At 44.1% G+C, this 20453-nt stretch overlaps 1 protein-coding gene across 1 annotated transcript in view; it reads left to right on the forward strand.

Annotated features, from left to right (window-relative positions):
* The window catches only part of itfg1 (integrin alpha FG-GAP repeat containing 1), a 185739-nt gene extending 183345 nt beyond the window's left edge, over positions 1-2394 (forward strand). The window contains exon 18 of the mRNA XM_068317549.1: positions 1312-2394. Coding sequence (XP_068173650.1) covers positions 1312-1371 — 60 coding nt within the window. The 3' untranslated portion in view covers positions 1372-2394. The remainder of the gene's footprint in view (positions 1-1311) is intronic.
* The last annotated feature ends 18059 nt before the right edge of the window (positions 2395-20453 follow it).

The raw sequence follows: 20453 nt of genomic DNA on the forward strand, positions 1-20453 counted from the left end.
AATTATGGTCATTTACCTTTTAACTGTTGTCCTATTTTTTTTTTACCCTTTTTGGTTCATGCACTCTTGCCTCACCATGCCGAACAACAGAGTGAATTCCAGTCCTCCGTTTGAACTTCTTGAACCATGATGCCTTAAACTCCCAGTGTTTTATGGCTTCCTTTACTTTTTAATAACGTGGCCATTGTAGAGGCATTTCGGCCATATTCTTTGATGAGATCAACCAAAAGCATCCCTTTCTCATGCTTTTCTATTATCTCTTGCTTTGTTTGTACGGACAAAAAAAGTATTTTCTTTATCTTTTCTCTTCCTCTTTTCTCCATCCCTTCCTTGGGGTCCATAGCGAATACTCAAAAAGTTCATATATTTGCGTAAAACTATCAGAACACCTCATTGGTCAAGGGCCGAATGACAAGGACGCTGCATAGACACCTATCTAGCTATGCACAGAGGTCCCTCTTAGCCAATGGGATGCCAGGAAGATGCTAGGTAATAGCCAATGGCAAAGCAGCTATAAGAATGTTGCATTCAGGAACCTTTGGGAGCTGCGAGTAGCTGTATTTTTACCTTTCGTAACTCAAAATTTCTTTAGTAACTAGAGGTAATATTTTCCTGTTGAGGCGTTTCGTAAGTAGAAAATTTCGTTTGTGGAGACATTCGTAAATAGAGGTACGACTGTATTTTTTAATCACACTTACGTCATGTGATTGACTTTTGTTAATAAAGGTCAGTTCCGTCTACCTTATATCAACATCACTGCTTTGTATCATTGCTATGGTTACAAGCGTTTTTGTTATGAATCTGGAGGTCAGCAAGTAGAGGCCACTGTGTACGTCTCTATTGTGTATGTAGTATTTCACACACACAATTTCTGTGTCACTCAGTGTGTTTATTTATAATGGTGACAGTCAAAGTAGCATTTGGGAAGCACAAACATTGACTGGTAAAGTTTAAAAGTGGAATAACCAGGATGTTCCTGATAAACACACTGTCTATATGGCAGAATGTTATTCCAACACCTGGATGTACCTGGACCGTTTTAAATGTGGAACAGTAAAATCAGCTGTGTCTGAGTTTTACACAACTTTCCCATTCTTTATCAACATGCAGCATACTAAAACATTAGATTATACTTTATTGTGTAGTATCTGTCTATTGTGTGCTATTACATGCACACTGATACATCTACAATGAGCTTTAGCTCAGAGTCTGACCATTAATCACATGTCCTATGCATTAATACTGCAGAACAAGCTGAATGATTGTTGTAATGATTGTGACTATGTTTCTTTGTGTTTCCTTGTGGTGCAGAAAGCAGACGATCGAGAGAAGAGACAGGAGGCCCACCGTTTCCATTTCGATGCCATGTGACGGATGACGCCATCCCGTGTCCTCTTCAACTATCCATAACACTCCATCCTCCCTGATATACTTATTTTCATTCAGATTAATTTCAATGGCCAATAAATAGATCCTCATTTTCCCAAAAATGTTTCTTTTTTATATTCTACAGTGCTCCAGTCGGACATGAAATATTTATGTTTCACTTCATTATTTCATTCCAGTGTCAGAAGTGCAAGTGCTTGAACAGGACAGTGGAGAGAAAGAAGTCCTGTTGGATGTCGCTATTAATGTTTTAATGGGGATTTCATCCGGTTGACTATAGTTGGCAGCATAATCTTCAATGGAGTTATTGGAGTTATCCCATTAAAACAACCACAAATTACTGTAATATTGTAAAATGTTTGTTCACTGGAAGGGAAGCGCCTTTGGCACCACTGTTAAAATGTGTGATGTTGAATAACATTTACTTTATTGTCTCGTCTTTGTGTAGTTGAGTCACTTCTGAAGTCTAAGGCAGATATTGCAAAAAAACCTGTAAAATTAACCTAAATTGTACTCTTCAATATACCGTTCAGCCTTTGTAACTGCAGAAGCAAAAAGTGAGCATGCACATTATAATGATTCAGTGGAAAAATAAAAATAATTCTGCTTCCAATCTGACCAAGTGATAAAGGATTAGTCATTTCAGTCAATCATGGCAGTGCCAAAACAGAGTTTCTATGTTGTATCCTGCAAAATTCCTGCTTCAAGGCTCTGCAGTAGTGTTTAACCTGCTGAATGAGGCTCTGTTTACTTTTGCTTGTTATGAATACATATTTACATTTTGCTGTCTTATTGATCAGACTGAGTTATGGGGTATTTTCAGATATTTATTTCATAAGAAGGAGTTCACGTCTTTCTGTATGATTTGCACTTTTAGCTAATTTTAACTGCTGATGTGTTTAATTTAACTTGTTTTGTGGATTTCATTTGCAAATGAATGTTGAAGCTACTAAAATGTGTTTACTAAGTTGGGCTGATAATAAAGGTCTCTCCTGCTCGAATAAACTGGAATGCTTAAATTTGTGTATTTTTAGTCTTCATGTCTTCTTCACTCTGCACTCACCTCATGGATTTTAAAAGTAAATAGATACACATTAGGTCTTAAAGCCATAATTCACCTCACAAAAGTATTCCTCTGCTGAAGCTCATCCTTAAGAACATGTTTATTTATCTACCGGGAAGTCATAAGGACATTTACAATAAACCTGATCATTGCTTAGCAGTGGTGGGCAGTCAGGGCCAGCAAGGCCTTCTCTGCTGGCCTGACATAACCAGAGATCATAATACTGTATTTGTAATAAAACTTAATTATATTTTAATGCATTTTCCTTAAATATATTTAAATATATCTATAAATATACATTGGGATATGACATGGGCCAACACTGCGTCAGTGTTCTATTTTTAGATTAAAGAGGTTTTATCCAATCAGAATTCAGCTAGCTTGTTTTGCAAATGTGTCCAGGGCCTTCAGAATCTAGAATGCAGGAGTCCCTGCACTCTGAGTGAACGGGCACTATAAATACTTATAATATAGGGCTGTATTGAAGGTAGGCTGATTTCCAGGACTTTAACAAACACTATGGCTGTGTGGTCAGGCACAGTGACCCACTCAAAGAATCCACTTCAACTGTGATATATTAGGGCGGCACGGTGGCGCAGTGGTTAGCGCTGCCGCCTCACAACACGGCTGACCGAGTTCCGCTCTGTGCGGAGTTCGCATGCTCTCCCCATGTCTGCGTGGGTTCTCTCCGGGTTCTCCGGCTTCTTCCCACCTCCAAAAGCATGCGCTTCACGTTCATTGGACGTTCCAAATTGCCCGTAGGAATGAGTGAGAGTGTGTGTGCATGGTTGTATGTCTTTGTGTGTAGCTCCGCGGTGCACTGGCGTCGTGCCTGGAGTGTCCCCCGCCTAACGTCCTATGCTGCCGAGATAGGCTCCGGCTCCCCATTACCCGCTGCGGCCGATATAGCGGTGGTAAATCTGAAGATGACTGACTGACTGATTTATTATGTCTTTCTTTAGTTTGGCAGATGCATCAAAATAATGGAGGCTGACAACAATCAGTGCCGATTTATCTACACAGAACAAACTATTAGCGTGCATGAAATGATTTGCAACAAAAATATCAATGTCCATTAACTGAACAAACAATACAAGTCATATGTCTATCATTATAACACAACATAAATGTACTAGCTATTTAACTCACTTAAGCATGGATATTAACAGAGGGACTCACACTGTCACGCAGACTAACAATTGCTAACAGGATAGCAGGGATCTGCTGCAAGGAAGTGGGAAAAGGGCCCACACGTTCTCAGTCCAATTTATCGTTTCTGCTGCTTCAAAACTCTTCCTGATAATCCTACTAAGGGATCCTATTTATCCTTAAGGGATAAATAAAGTTGTACTCTACCAGCTCCTCCTCTGAGCCTGCTCTTCACAACAGGCACCTATAGTTAATAGACAGATAAGATAGCCAAACAGATCATGAGGTGGCGAGTGGAGGCCTTCTTGCTGGCCTCACATTGTCCTGACATGTACGTGTCCTGTGATTGGATACCCACTTCTGAGAAGGCGGCGCTATGCAGATCATTACGGTTAGAGCTCGGAGCTTTAGCGGAGAAATCTCCACGCATTTTGAACCTTGAAAATCTCCTTGCTTTTTGCTCCCACAGCAACTGAAGGAGGAGAAAACGAAGATTTTGTTGTCCAATCCCTGAACTAGCTAACCTGTCCCAAGCCAGAAAAATGTTTATCCACCATTTACAGTCAACTATTCACAAGCAGTACCCGCGGCTGATAGGCTCCGAGGGACACTGCCTGTTGTTTGCACAGGGTCGATTTGGTGTTTGGAGCCACACTGGATTTGCGAACTCGAAATTGTTTAACCAAAGCAGCAACAAGACACCAAAGCACAACTGGACACTTACAAGCTGTGCTTTTAAAGACTTTTGGGGCCACCAGAGGACACCACCTTTTTTTTCTTGCTGAGCATGACACAGACCTGCATTGGGGCGGCAGTGGCTCAGTGGTAGAGCGGGTCGTCCAATGTTCACAAGACCGGCGGTTTGATTCCCGCTCCCGTCCAACCACCAGGAGTATGAGCTGACAGTGGGAGGTGCGGAGGCGCCTTTGAGGGAGGCGCCCTTGAGCAAGGCACCGTCCCCCTTTACAAGTTGCTCATTTGGGGCGCACCAGGAAGGAGCTGCCACCCACTCTACCTCCCACTGCATGCTTACAGGGCCCCTTGTGTGTGTGTGTGTGTGTGTGTGTGTGTGTGTGTGTGTGTGTGTGTGTGTGTGTGTGTGTGTGTATGTGTGTGTGTGTGTGTGTGTGTGTGTGTACAGTATACCCTAATCTGAACCCCTAACCCTAGCCTAACCCTAAACCTAAACCCTAACCCCAACCCTAACCCTAATCCCCCTCACCCCAACCCTAACCCTAACCCCCGTAAACCTAAACCCTAACCCTACCCTAACTGTAACCCTAACCCCTAAGCCTAACCTAACCTAACCCTACCCTAACCCTAACCTCTCACTCTAACCCCTAACCGTACCCTAACCCTAATCCCTATCCCCAACCCTAACCCTACCCTAACCGTACCCTAACCCTGACCCCTAACCCCCTACGCCCTGACCCTTACCCTAACCATAACCCTAACCCTTACCCTAACCCCTAACCCTTACCCCAGTGATGTGCAGTCAGGGGAGGCAGGTGAGGCACGGCCTCACGATGAGATCAGTGCCTCACCAGCCATGAACATCAGCGCACGTTACTGCCTTACCCTAACCCCAACCCTAACCCTACCCTTACCCTAACCCCCAACCCTACCCTAACCCCACTACTAACCCTACCTAAACCGTAAGCCTAAGCCCCCAAACCTTAACCCTAACCCCACCCTAACCCCTAACCGTAACCCTCACCCCTAATCCTAACCGTAACCCTACCCTAACCCTAAACCTAAACCCCCTAACCCTACCCTAACCCTAATCTAACCCTAAGCCTACCCTAACCCTAAGCCCTTACCCTAACCCTAACCAGGGCTCAAAATTGCGACCATTTTGGTCACATATGGGCCCAAATTTCTATCAGTTCGACTATTAAATATATGTGGGAGCACCAGTGCGACTACGGAAAAAAAACTGGTGCGCCTTTTTTTTCCCCTCTTGTCTCTCGCTCTTTCTCTCTCTCCATAGAGATGGGGACACCAAATGGCAGACCGCGGTCCGGATCCGGACCACATGATGGTTCTGTCTGGACCAGTGGCCACTCCAAGATAAATTCACGAGAGTAGATTTTTTTTGCCGTATTTTTACTTGCAGTTCGTGGCTACAGATTGTGGGCGCTGCTCCTCCAGTTAATCCGGTAATAGCTCCACTCAGTTCAGCCAATCAGATCATTTGTCTACCCTGCGCTGTCAGTGCACCAGGAAGTGAGACAGCTCGCTGCCGCTACCGCTGTGTGTTTACCGCTACAGCAGAGCACAGAAGAAAGGAGACAGCATAGCTCCAAACAAAGGGAGGTTAACGAGAAAAAAACCGCTGGTTAACAATGATTGGACAAAATTTATGTTTATTCCTCCGTCAGTCAGTTCAAAACCATTTTACCTCATATGGTCTGAACACGTAGCATGAATTAAAAGTGGTAACATGAAGCACCACTATGAAACAAAGCACAGATCTTTTGCATAGAATTATCAATCAACTCAATCAATCAATCAACTTTTATTTATATAGCGCTTAATCACATCTGAAGACATTTCAAAGCGCTTTACAGATAGAAAGCCAACAATGCCTTCCAGAGCAAGCATAAGCGACGGTGGCAGGAAAAACTTCCTCATTTAGGAAGAAACTCCGGACAGGACCCAGGCACTGGAGGGCGGTCATCCACCTTGACCTGCTGGTTGGGAAAGAGAAATACATTGGGGAAAGAGATAGGTCAAGTAAAAGAGACAGAGGGAGAGAGATTGAGAGAGTAGCAGATAGGCCAGTATGAATTTAATGTCCATAGTGCACTGTCGCTGAATTGGGGGCAGGTTTTCCAGGCCTTTCGATATCCTGTCTTCCATCCGCGTTCTCCACCTGTGGAACAGAGGCACAAAGACAGCGGACAAAGAGTGTAATTTGACAATAATAATAAATTCTAGGAGCATAGAAAGATAAAGAAAGAAGTGACAGAAGCTCCAGAGTATCTCCCTTTAACGGGATAGACGGAGAAAAATACCCTCAGCAGCCTAGGCCTATAGCAGCATATCTAGTGGGGTGTGTGTTATTTCTAATTGTAGGCTCTATCAAAGAGGAAGGTTTTTAGTCTACTCTTAAATAAGCTAAGGGAGTCTGCCACCCGGACCAAAGCTGGGAGATCGTTCCAGAGTAGAGGGGCCAGATAGCTGAAGCTTCTGCCTACTGTTCTACTCTTAAAAACCCGACGGGTCACCAGAAATCCTGCATCCTTGGATTGAAGGGCCCTGGGCGGGGTGATACACTTCAAGAAGATCTTCAATGTAAGACGGAGCCTTACAGTGAAGAGCTTTATATGTGATCATGAGGACTTTTATCCGAACTGAGGGCAAAATGACCGAGATAAATAGTTTGGGGCAACATAAAACACCTTTTAGTAATGTTTTAAAATACAAAACAATCCAATAATAACCAAAATGGTTCCGTCCAGGTACCAGGCTAGCCTGACAGCGCGCGACAATGCGCTATTTAAGCCACACCCAGGTAGTGCCTCGGTTGGGCCCCTGACCTGGAGGCGGACCAACGCAGCATCCTCAGGTGAGCGTCTCTCATACAGTTTTGTGTGGATGTGGGGAAAACTCGTAGGTGCTGAGTGTGTACCCTAGAACGCAATACTGCGACAGTTTGTTTGATGCAGACACGTGAGTGTGGACCTGCCAGAGAATGTGCCTGAAAAGGTCTGAGCAGGACCGCACTCCTGCATTAGGAGGAAACCAGGACCTCCTGCACCAGCGTAGGGTCTGACAATGGGTTGAAAGATGTCATCTCGATACCTTATGGCAGTCAGAGCACCATTTCCTAGGCAGTAGAGGTCTGTGTGCCCCTCCATGGATATGCCTCACCAGACCATCACTGACCCACCACCAAACCTGTCATGTTGAATGATGTTGCAAGCAGCATAACATTCCCCTTGTTTTCTCCAGACTCTTTCACGACTATCACAGGTGCTCAGGGTGAACCTGCTCTCGTCTGTGAAAAGTACAGGGTGCCAGTGGCAAATTGACAATTCTGGTGTTCTTGAGCAAATGCCAGTCGAGCTCCACGGTGCTGGGCAGTGAGCACATGGCCCACTACAGGACGTCGGACGCTCAGGCCACCTTCGTGAAGTCTGTTCCTGATTGTTTGGGTAGAGATGTTCACACCAGTGGCCCTCTGGAGGTCATTCTGTGTGGCACGAGCCGTGCTCAGCCTGTTCCGCCTTGCACAAAGGAGCAGGTATCGGTCCTGCTGATGGGTTGAAGACCTTCTACGGCCTTGTCCAGCTCTCTGAGAATAACCACCAGTCTCCTGAAATCTCCTCCATGCTCTGGAGATTGTGCTGGGAGACACATTAAACCTTGCTGCAGCACATGTGGATGTGCCATCCTGGAGAAGTTGGACAACCTGTGCAACTTCTCTAGGGTTAAGGAATCACCTCATACTTCCAGTAGAGATGATTACTCAAGCCAAAACCAGCACAAGTGGAAAACCAGCCAAAAAGATCAAGAGGGAGAAACTTGTGATGACCTTCACATGTGAAACCAGTCCTGTTTTGAGGGTTTTCTAATTCTAATTGCCACTGTAGTGCACCTGTTGTTAATTCCATGAACACCAATAGAGCTGAAAGTGATTAATGATGACCTCAGCTGCTTAACCAACCAGAAAATTATCAGACAGGTTTAATTGATTTCATGCCAGGCCCGATTAAAAAAGTGTTCCTTTAATTTTTGTGAGCAGTATATGTTCTGTTTGAGCCATATCCAAGATTCACCCCCATCTAGTGGCTGGACTGGAGCATAAAGGTCCAGTCATCCTACCTGGAGGGTGTGGCCGGAGCAGGAAGACACAGTCTTTGACCTCAATGCATAACCTCCAAGCTTTAGATTAGACTGCTCCTCCTTTGTAAAATCTAACTTTATCAGTGCAATCCTTATTTGAATTTAACATTGGATCTTCTGGGCTTCTGTATTAATTTTAGTTTGTAATAAATCTTGGTTTATTTTTTGGCTACAAACTTTTGTGGACTTTGGATCATTTTGGACTGCTAGAGAGTCAGATATTTTTGCTCGGCCACTAATGGTTATCAATAGGCCCAGGAAATAACCATTACACAAGTCAAAGACTTTTTCTATCAAGAAAAGAAGAAGAACTGCTTTCAACAAACAAAGAAAGGACTACATTCAGCAAGGAAGTAAAGAACTCCAAGACCAAACACTGGACTGGACATGGAGGGCTGGATGGATGGATCAGCACATGGCTGCATTGTTTGAGGTGATGTACTCCCTCTATGAATTTCAAAAGCATGCTTTGATATTGGAAATTAATTAAGGAAATCTGCTATTGGAGTGGATTATACTGTGGATCTGTTCAAATATCAAGAGTCTACTGTAGGAGTGGATTGTTCGGATAATCAATACAGTAACAGTTAAAATTCAAGTATGCCAGATGAAACAAAGAAGTGAAGAGGAGGAAAGCATGGTCTCATACAAAAGCACAGAAATAGAAGAGAGGGAACATACTGAACTTGCCACTAAACTCAGACTTACCAGATATAACACATAACTAGCACATATAACTAGAAACTGGCACATATAACTAGAAGGGAGAATATAATGGTAGAACTCATGGAGGATGCAACATGTGTGCAAGAAGTCAAGGAAAATCTTCTTAAATTTGAACAACTGTTGGATGGCTTTAAAACTGTACATGAAGCCTATCATGAAGTTTTGACAGAAGAAGAAGCAATTAAGGATGACTGTGACTGGGCCGGACCCAAATGGGCTGATATTCATAGTTTTCTTTCTTTTGTTCTTGAGTGGCTACGTGGGGCCTCCCAACCTGAAACTCAGAAGGAAGTTGCTCCTAAGACAGCTGCTGAGGGACCCAAGTGTGATGAGGAATCCGAGCCAGAGGTTCACCCTCAGGACAGTGTGTCACAAGTTTCTAGTAAAACTGATTTGACAACTACTCTATAGGCCATTCATCAGAGCTTTTGAACACATAGTTGAACACAAGACTGATAGTAGTGCAGATAGGCTGTACTTCCTCGATCAGTATACTAGTGGCCTCCCCTGTTAGGAGTTGTCTCCACATGAACCCAGATAATGGTTACGAAAGAGCAAGATCTTTCTTACAGGAGCAGTATGGAGATGAGTTCAAAATCAGCTCAGCTTACATGAGGAAAGCACTAGAATTGCCTTCAGTGAAAGCAGAGGACTCAAAAGTATTACAAATCTTTACAATATTTATGAGGAGCTACAGTAATGCCATGGAGGACATTAGATCTTCTTCTTTTCCTTTCGGCTTTTCCCTTCAGGGGTCGCCACAGCAAATCAATTTCCTCCATCTAGCCCTGTCCTTTGAATCCTCTTCTCTCACACCAACTACCTTCATGTCTTCCCTCATTACATCCATAAACCTCCTCTTTGGTCTTCCTCTAGGCCTCCTGCCTGGCAGTTCAAAACTCAGCATCCTTCTACCAACATATTCACTATCTCTCCTCTGGACATGTCCAAACCATCTCAGTCTGGCCTCTCTGACTTTATGTCCATAACCTCTAGCATGTGCTGTCCCTCTGATGTACTCATTCCTGATCCTATCCTTCCTGGTCACTCCCAGAGAGAACCTCAGCATCTTCATCTCTGCTACCTCCAGCTCTGGCTCCTGTCTTTTCTTCAGTGACACTGTCTCTAGACCAAACAACATCGCTGGTCTCACCACAGTTTTGTACACCTTTCCTTTCATTTTAGCTGAAACTCTTCTATCACACATCACACCTGACACTTTCCTCCACCCGTTCCATCCTGCCTGTACACTCTTCTTCACCTCTTTTCCACACTCTCCATTGCTCTGGATTGTTGACCCTAAGTACTTAAAATCCTCCACCTTCTTGATCTCTTCTCCCTGTAACCTCACTCTTCCACTTGGGTCCCTCTCATTCACACACATGTACTCTGTCTTACTGCGGCTAACCTTCATTCCTCTCCTTTCCAGGACAAACCTCCACCTCTCTAGCTTCTCCTCCACCTGTTCCCTGCTCTCACTACAGATCACAATGTCATCTGCAAACATCATAGTCCATGGAGATTCCTGTCTAACCTTGTCTGTCAGCCTGTCTATCACCATAGCGAACAAGAAGGGGCTCAGAGCTGATCCCTGATGCAGTCCCACCTCCACCTTGAACTCCTCTGTCACACCTACAGCACACCTCACCACTGTCTTACAGTCCTCATACATGTCCTGCACTGCTCTAACATACTTTTCTGCCACTCCAGACTTCCTCATACAATACCACAGTTCCTCTCTGGGCACCCTGTCATAAGCTTTCTCCATATCTACAAAAACACAATGCAGCTCCCTCTGGCCTTCTCTGTACTTCTCTATCAACATCCTCAAAGCAAATACTGCATCTGTAGTACTCTTTTTTGGCATGAAACCATACTGCTGCTCACAAATGTTCACTTCTGCCCTTAGTCTAGCTTCCACTACTCTCTCCCATAACTTCATTGTATGGCTCATCAGCTTTATTCCTCTGTAGTTGCCACAACTCTGCACATCTCCCTTGTTCTTAAAAATGGGCACCAGCACACTTCTCCTCCATTCCTCAGGCATCTTCTCACTATCTAAGATCCTGTTGAACAGCCCAGTCAGAAACTCTACTGCCACCTCTCCTAGACACTTCCATACCTCTACAGGTATATCATCAGGGCCGACTGCCTTTCCACTCTTCATCCTCTTCAATGCCCTCCTCACTTCATCCTGACTAATCTTTGCTACATCCTGGTCCCCAACAGTCACCTCTTCTAGTCTTTGTTCTCTCTCATTTTCCACGTTCATCAACTCTTCAAAGTACTCTTCCCATCTTCCCATCACACTACTGGTACCTGTCAATAGACTTCCATCCCTATCCTTAATCACCCTAACCTGCTGCACGTCCTTCCCATCTCTATCTCTCTGTCTTGCCAACCGGTATAGATCAGTCTCTCCCTCCTTACTGTCCAACCTAGCATACAAGTCATCATAAGCTTCTTGTTTGGCCTTTGCTACCTCTACCTTCACCTTACGCTGCATCTCCCTGTCCTCCTGTCTACTCTCCTCAGTCCTCTCAGTGTCCCACTTCTTCTTAGCTAACCTTTTTCTCTGTATACACTCCTGTACCTCCTCATTCCACCACCAAGTCTCCTTATCTACTTTCCTTCCAGATGACACACCAAGTACTCTCTTACCTGTCTCCCTGATCACATTAGCTGTAGTTGTCCAGTCATCTGGAAGCACCTCCTGACCACCCAGAGCCTGTCTCCCTCCTAAAAGTCATGCGACACTCTTCCTTTTTCAGCTTCCACCATTTCGTCTCCTGCTCTGCCTTTGCCCTCTTGATCTTCCTCACCACCAGAGTCATCCTATACACCACCATCCTATGCTGTTTGGCTACGCTCTCACCTACCACTACTTTGCAGTCACTGATCTCTTTCAGGTTACACCGTCTACACAAGATGCAGTCTACCTGTGTGCTCCTACCGCCACTCTTATAGGTCACTCTATGTTCCTGCCTCTTCTGGAAGAAAGTATTCACTACAGCCATTTCCATCCTTTTTGCAAAGTCAACTACCATCTGTCCTTCTGCGTTCCTCTCCTGGATACCAAACCTGCCCATCACATCCTCATCACCTCTGTTTCCTGCACCAACATGTCCATTGAAGTCTGCTCCAATGACAACTCTCTCACTTCTAGGCATGCTCTGCATCACTTCATCAAAGTCCGACCGGAATTTCTCCTTCTCCTCCAGCTCACATCCTACCTGTGGAGCATACCCGCTAACAACATTGAACATCACACCTTCTATTTCTAGCTTCAGACTCATCACTCTATCCGACACTCTTTTTACCTCCAGGACATTCCTAACAAACTCCTCCTTCAAGATAACTCCTACTCCATTTCTATTCCCACCTACACCGTGATAGAACAACTTGAACCCTGCTCCTAAACTTCTAGCCTTGCTACCTTTCCACCTGGTCTCCTGTACACACAGTATGTCTACCTTCCTTCTCTGTATCATGTCAACCAACTCTCTACCTTTTCCTGTCATAGTTCCAACATTCAACGTCCCTACTCTTAGTCCTATACTCTTGGTGTTCCTCTTCTCTTTCTTCAAGCGAACGCACTTTCCTCCTCTCCTTCTTTGACCAACAGTAATCCAATTTCCACCGGCACCCTGTAGGTCAACAGCGCCGATGGCGGTCATTGTTAACCCGGGCCTCGACCGATCCGGTATGGAAGTCATAGGTTTGATTCGCATCTTTGATTTGGCAAAAGTTTTACGCCGGATGCCCTTCCTGATGCAACCCTCTGTATTTATCCGGGCTTGGGACCGGCACAATAAGACACTGGCTTGTGTCCTCTTGTGGCTACATTTCATGGAGGACATGAGATACTCCCATGACATCAACATGTCATCAAACATGAAACTCTTGGTCATGAAGCTTCCCTATAAGCTCAGAGAAAGATGGAGGACCAGTGTGTGTGAGTTGCAGGAAAGGCAAAATATCAGACCTCAATTTACAGATCTTGTAGCATTTCTGGAGAGGCAAGTGAGAGTAGTTTCTGACTCAGTGCATGGAGATATCCAGGATAGAGCTCCAAGAGCAAAAGAAACACTCCCCACTAGAGCCAAGCCCAGGTCCAGTGGCAGCAGCAGCTTTGCAACCTGTGTCTCCACTACTCTAACTCAGTTACAGCAACCTGAGACCAATTACTAACAGCAACTTTGCTCCCTATGCAACAGTAAGCACACTTTGGATCAGTGTAATCTATTCCGAAAGAAAAGACACAAAGACAAAATAGATTTCCTAAAGGAAAAGGGAATTTGTTTTGGTTGTTTACAGCAAGCTGGTCACCTTAGCAAACACTGTAGACAGAGACTCAGCTGTACAGTTTGCTCCAAACAGCATCCCAGTGTTCTTCACATTGGGCAGTTTGAGCAAAAGGAGAAGAGTGACACAGCAGAGATGCAGCCCAAAGCATGTGGGCACATTGGGGCCGGTACTGGGGCCGGTAATGTCCTCTCATTAGTGGCTGTGAAAGTTAAAGCTAGAAAAGGTGATAAGATCGTCCCTGTCTATGCTTTTATTGACCCCGGTAGCTCAGCCACTTTCTGTACAGAACGCCTCATGTCTCAGTTAAACATCAAAGGCAAAAGAACCAACATCTTGCTGCAAACTATGAGCCAGAAGAAGTCAGTACCAGCGTATGTGGTCTCAGGAGCAGAAGTGTCTGGAATGGAGGGAAACAGTTTTCTGTAGTTACCGGGTGTGTTTACGCAAAAAGAGATACCAGTCACTACTGATCACATTCTCACAAAGCAGGATCTCGCAAGATGGCCATACCTGCAAAATGTTGACATGCCTTAGATAGACGGCAACATTGAGCTACGGATAGGAGCAAACGCCTCAAAGGTTATTGAACCCTGGGAAATCATAAATAGTCAGGGTGAGGGACCCTATGCAGTGAAGACCCTAGTGGGGTGGGTAGTCAATGGTCCCTTAAGAGGTGGGTGAGTCCAGTGCCAACAATGACTCTCAGTCTATCACAGTAAACAGAATCTCTGCAGGAAACCTAGAGCAGCAGTTGATTACTCAGTACAATCATGACTTTAATGAAAAGGCATCCGAGGAAACGCGTGAAATGTCACTTGAGGATAAGAATTTCCTCAAAATTGCTACTGAGTCAGTCACACTAGTAGACGGACACTACACTCTAAACTTGCCCTTCAGGAAAGATGATTTACAACTGCCCAGCAACTGCCACAAAGCCATGCAACATCTCATGAGCCTCAAGAAAAGACTAAAGAAAGATGTCTCTTTCCACAGAGAGTACACTGCCTTTTCTCAGTGATGTTTTAGCCAATGGACATGCTGAGGTGTTCCCCCAGGAAGAGGAAAAATTAATTGATGGAAGAACCTGGCATATCCCCACCATGCAGTCCATCACCCTAAAAAGAACACACTAAGGATGGCGTTTGACTGTGGTGCGGCGTTTCAGGGCACATCCCTCAACTCTGAACTTTTGCAAGGCCCAGACCTTACCAATTCACTGATAGGGGTCTTGCTCAGGTTTAGACTGGAGCCTGTTGCACTAATGGCTGATATAAAATCCATGTTTCACCAATTGAAAGTCTCCAAGTCAAATATAGACTTCCTGTGCTATTTGTGGTGGTCAGGACATTGAGCAGGATCCAGTAGACCACCGCATGCTGGTGCACTTGTTTGGAGCCATCTCCTCCCTGAGTTGTGCTAGTTTTGCCCTGCAAAGGACTGCTGATGACAATTCCCACATCAGAGCTCAGGTAACCGACACCATACGGATGAATTTCTATGTGGATGACTGTCTAACCTCTCTGCCCACAGTACAGGAAGCAGTGCAGCTGAGAACAGACTTAGTAGAGCTGTACAGCAAAGGAGGATTCCAACTCACCAAGTGAGTAACAGTAGAGCTGTGCTTTCTACCATAAAGGAGGAGAACCAAGGGAAGGGCATCAAATCATTAGATCTGGTCAAAGACAAACTTCCCACTGACCGTGCACTAGGACTTCAGTGGAGTGTGGAGAATGACACATTCAGGTTTGACATCAAGATCACTGAAAGGTCACACACACGGAGAGGTATTCTGTCAATGGTGAGCTCTGTGTATGATCCACTTGGCATTCTAGCACCTCTCACTCTCCCAGCCAAACAACTCTTATAAGAGCTCTGTAGGCAAGGCCATGTATGGGATGAGCCGGTACCCACAGATCAGTCTAGGCAGTGGATGAATTGGGTTCAAGATCTTCCCAAATTGTCAGACTTTAGTGTTGCCCGCTGTATCAAGCCCAGTAGACAGGGTTTGGAGCAGTAAGCTACCTTAGAATGATTAATGACAGAGGAGAGATAAATGTACCTTTCATGTTAGGAAAGGCAAGAGTAGCCCCCTTGAAGCAAATGACCATTCCCAGACTGGAACTGGCAGCTACAGTATTGTCTGTTAGAGTAGACAAGATGCTGAGGCTAGAACTGCAGCAACGCCTGGAGGATTCAATGTTTTCGACTGATAGCCAGGCAGTTCTAAAATACATTCACAATGACAGTGCCAGGTACCACACATTCGTGGCAAACAGAGTTTCTGTGATAAGAGAGAACACAGATATTCAACAATGTAAATTTCTTGAAAACAGGAAATAGATCCATGGGCCTCTCTTTCTTTGGGAGCCAAAGTAGAACTGGCCAATGGAAACCATCATTCCGAAGTCTCTACCCCATGATCACACAGAGGTCAAAGGTTATCATTTTGTAGGCAATGTGGTAACCCAAGATGTTCCAAATACAACTCTCATGCTTCTCTCCTTCTTCTAAGAGTGGACCAAGTTAGTGAAAGCAGTTGTGTGGTACCAAAAGCTTGGAGACACCCTTTTTGCTTTGGCTGCTAAAAGGAAAGAGCCAACCCCCAATGTCAACACACGCTCTCATCATCAGAAATAACAAGCTTTCAGGTCAATGCTCGTTAGTCAGTATGTATCCCTGAAAGACTTTGACAGGGCTGAGAAAGCTATTGTAGCCTTTACTCAAAAACAGGGTTTCCCAAGTGAGTTACAAAACCTAGAAAAGACACCACCTAGAGTTCTGAGAAAGAGCACCATCTACAGGCTAGATCCAGTACTGAAGGATGGACTGTTGAGAGTAGGAGGCCGAATATCAAGGTCAGACATGTCTGAGAACATGAAGTATCTAATCATCCTTCCTAAACAGTCTCATATCTCTAATATGTTGCTCCATCACATCCATGAAAGGTATGTGGCAGGAATTACATCCTCGCTCATTTTGAGAAAAAAGTACTGGATCATCAGTGCCAATAGTGTAGCAAGAAAAATTATTTCAAAATATGTGACCTGTAAGCACTTGAAAGGCAGGATAGGACAGCAAAAGATGTCTGATTTACCACAACAAAGAACACAGCCAGATCTCCCCCCATTCACCAATGTTGGCATGGACTATTTTGGACCAATAGAAACCAAAAGAGGGAGAATTCTAGTTAAAAGATACAGTGTGATCTTTACATGTATGTGTTGCATAGCTGTTCATCTCGAAATGGCCTGCTGACTTGACATGGACTCCTGTATCCAGGCTATCAGGAGATTTGTGTGCAGACAAGGTCAGGTAAAGCACATCTGGTCAGACAATGGCATCTACATGGTAAGTGCCGAAAAAGAGCTGAGAGAGCTTTGGCTACTTTCAACAGCAATAAAATACAAAATGCGATGCTTGAGAAAGGGATAGGCTGGAGTTTGAATCCACCAGGAGCATCTCACCATAGTGGAGTGTGTGAGAGACTAATTAGGTCAGTAAGATGGACTCTGAACCCTCTTTTACACCAACAAACAGCAGATGATGAAAGTCTTCAGACACTTTTCTGTGAGGTTTTAGGCAATCCTTAACAACCATCCAATCACTACAACATCCTCTGACCCTTCAGATTTAGAATCGCTGAGCCCAAACCACATCCTGCTACTTAACTCCAAACCAGTTCTCCCTCCGGGTGAGTTTTCCCAGGCTGACTCCTACACCAGGTGCCGGTGGAAACAAATACAGTACCTTGGCTGATGTTGCCTGGAGAAGACGGACACAAGAATATTGAGCACTGATGTAAGAAAGACAAAAGTGGTAAAAGGTTCAAGAGAACTCCAAGGTCGGAGACATCATGATGATAGTTGACCCTGCGTCCCCACGATCATCGTGGCCTCTGGCAAGAGTCCTGGAGACGAAAGGTGACTCAAGAGGGTTAGTACGATCTGTTAAACTCAAGACAAAGACAGGCATCTTGGAGCGGCCTTTCACTAAGGTCTGCCTGCTATTGGATGAACACTGAAAAAAAATGTCTTTGTAATATCATTTATTGGCTCCATTATTTTGTTGAATAATTGTTTTAAGCCAAAAATCTTTTTTAAGCCAGATATGTAGGAGCCAAAATGAATGTTTGTTTGCATGAACTCATATAAGTTCTGTTTGAGCCATATCCCAGATTCATCCCCATCTAGTGGCTGGACTGGAGCATAAGGGTCCAGTCATCCTACCTGGAGGGTGTGGCCGGAGCAGGAAGACAGTCTTTGAACTCAATGCATAGCCTCCAAGCTTTAGATTAGACTGCTCCTCCTTTCTAAAATCTAACTTTATCAGTGCAATCCTTATTTGAATTTAACACTTAATCTTCTGGGCTTTTGGATTAATTTAAGGTTGTAATAAATCTTGGTTTATTTTTTGGCTACAAACTTTTGTGGACTTTGGATCCTTTTGGACTGCTAGAGAGTCAGACATTTTTGCTCGGCCACTAATGGTTATCAATAAGCCCAGGAAATAACCATTACACTAACCCTTAACCCTAACCCTAACCCTAATGCCTAACCCCTAACCCTACCCCTAACCCTTAACCCTAACCCTAAACCTATCCTTACCCCAGTGGTTCTTAACCTTGGTTCGATCGAACTCTAGGGGTTCGGTATGACAGTCTCAGGGGTTCAGCGGAGACGGAGGTCAAGACAAAATACCCGACACCATGTGTCGGGTGTTTGTGCCGAACATAAACGAATCACTGCGTACGTTTGACACATCATGTTAATTCGTGATGACACTCACCCCCCTTAGCCATCACTGGCTGAAGGCGATCACGCTACATCGATTAGCCTACCTGTGCTACATGGGATTTTGTGCACTTACGAGTCGATTTATGCCTGTCATGATGGTACGTCATCTGATTGCTTTCTTAATATTTAAATTATAGTAACTATGTTGAGCAAAAAAAGAAAGTGCTCGGACAAATATGGGCAACGTGAATTTACATACAGTATAATGTATAATGGAATTTTATGGGGCTCAGCGTTCTGCATGATTTGCAATGTCAAGTTGAGCAACTCTAGTCTCGCACTGGCAAAAATAAAGCAACATTTCCTGAAGCTGCATGGAAATGAAAACAAACAGACTTTGCAGTGAAAATGACAAAAGAGTAGCACTTGCCAAGGTGAAGCCACACATATCTGAACTGGTCTCTCAATAACAACAGCAGAAGTCACACTGATTTGCAGGTAGGTATTTTCATGTGAGTTCATGCACTGTCCTGGTTTTGTTCTTTGAAAAAGGTGACATTAATGCACAATTCATTAAATACACCATTATAACATATACTTGTGTCTTAAATTTGAAAAAAAAAAATTATTTTATTTTTTTATTATTGAGGGTTCAGTGAGTGAGCATATGAAACTGGCAGGGTTCAGTACCTCCAACAAGGTTAAGAACCACTGTTTTAGCTGAAACTCTTCTATCACACGTCACACCTGACACTTTTCTCCACCCGTTCCATCCTGCCTGTACACTCGTCTTCACCTCTTTTCCACACTCTCCATTGCTCTGGACTGTCGACCCTAAGTACTTAAAATCCTCCACCTTCTTGATCTCTTCTCCCTGTAACCTCACTCTTCCACTTGGGTCCCTCTCATTCACACACGTCTTACTGTGGCTAACCTTCATTCCTCTCCTTTCCAGGACAAACCTCCACCTCTCTAGCTTCTCCTCCACCTGTTCCCTGCTCTCACTACAAATCACCATGTCATCTGCAAACATCATAGTCCATGGAGATTCCTGTCTAACCTCGTCTGTCAGCCTGTCCATCAAAATAGCAAACAAGAAGGGGCTCAGAGCTGATCCCTGATGCTGTCCCACCTCCACCTTCAACTCCTCTGTCACCCCTACTGCACACTTCACCACTGTCTTACAGTTCTCATACATGTCCTGCACCACTCTAACATAACATATATACTGTATATAGCCGGTACATAACCGGAACTCTAATAACATTCTCTACCACTCCAGACTTCCTCTTACAATACCATAAATCCTCTCTGGGCACCCTGTCATAAGCTTTCTCCAAGTCTACCCAGGAGATCTACAAAAATAAATAAATGAAATTACCACTTGTCCACTAATAAAGTGTTTACTGGGACATCTGGCAAAATACAAAATGACCTCATTTATTTCTCATTACTCATTTAGAACTCTATTACTAAGTCTGAAGTGTTTGAATCTCCAATGAAATTAAAGTACCTGTACTTTTCCATATGACCTCTGGAGGTCCATTTGAAAACACCCCAATGTTCAGTACCCCATGTCAGAAACCACTCTGCTTAGCACGGTAAACGAGAAGAAGACAGTCTTGGTAGTGTTTAAGCAAATCTCAACTGATGATAAACATGGGTGGGGTTAACACATTATTGATACTCATTGGCTGTGTGTGTGTGTGTGTGTGTGTGTGTGTGTGTGTGTGTGTGTGTGTGTGTGTGTGTGTGTGTGTGTGTGTGTGTGTGTGTGTGTGTGTGTGTGTGTGTGTGTGTGTGTATTTGCTCGGAGAGAGAGAGAGAAAAAAGGACTGCGGTGCGCCCTGCAAACAGTGTTAATCTGTATATAGTCAGTACATAACCGGAACAGGAGATTATGTAGCACTAAAATAAAAGTGTCGAACTAAAGTCTTTCTCTGTATACACGCACACGCACGCACGCACGCACGCACACACACACACACACACACACACATATTTATATACATTTCCGAGATAGCGGTAGCTTCAAAATCCTGCAAAGAAGTCTTTGTTTAAATTCTTAATTTACGTGATAATAGTAAAATTATATTTTCACTCTTTCTGTGTATTATTTTGACCATGCAATAAAAATCAAACACAATTTAACCTGCTAACTTTGGCGTTTTTTGTTTGTTTGTTTGTTTGTTTGTTTGTTGGTTTGTTGTTGTTGTTGTTGTTGTTTGTATTTTTTT

The sequence above is a fragment of the Antennarius striatus genome, chromosome 1, assembly GCF_040054535.1.
Source record: "Antennarius striatus isolate MH-2024 chromosome 1, ASM4005453v1, whole genome shotgun sequence".
In the NCBI taxonomy this organism is placed as follows: Eukaryota; Metazoa; Chordata; class Actinopteri; order Lophiiformes; family Antennariidae; genus Antennarius; species Antennarius striatus.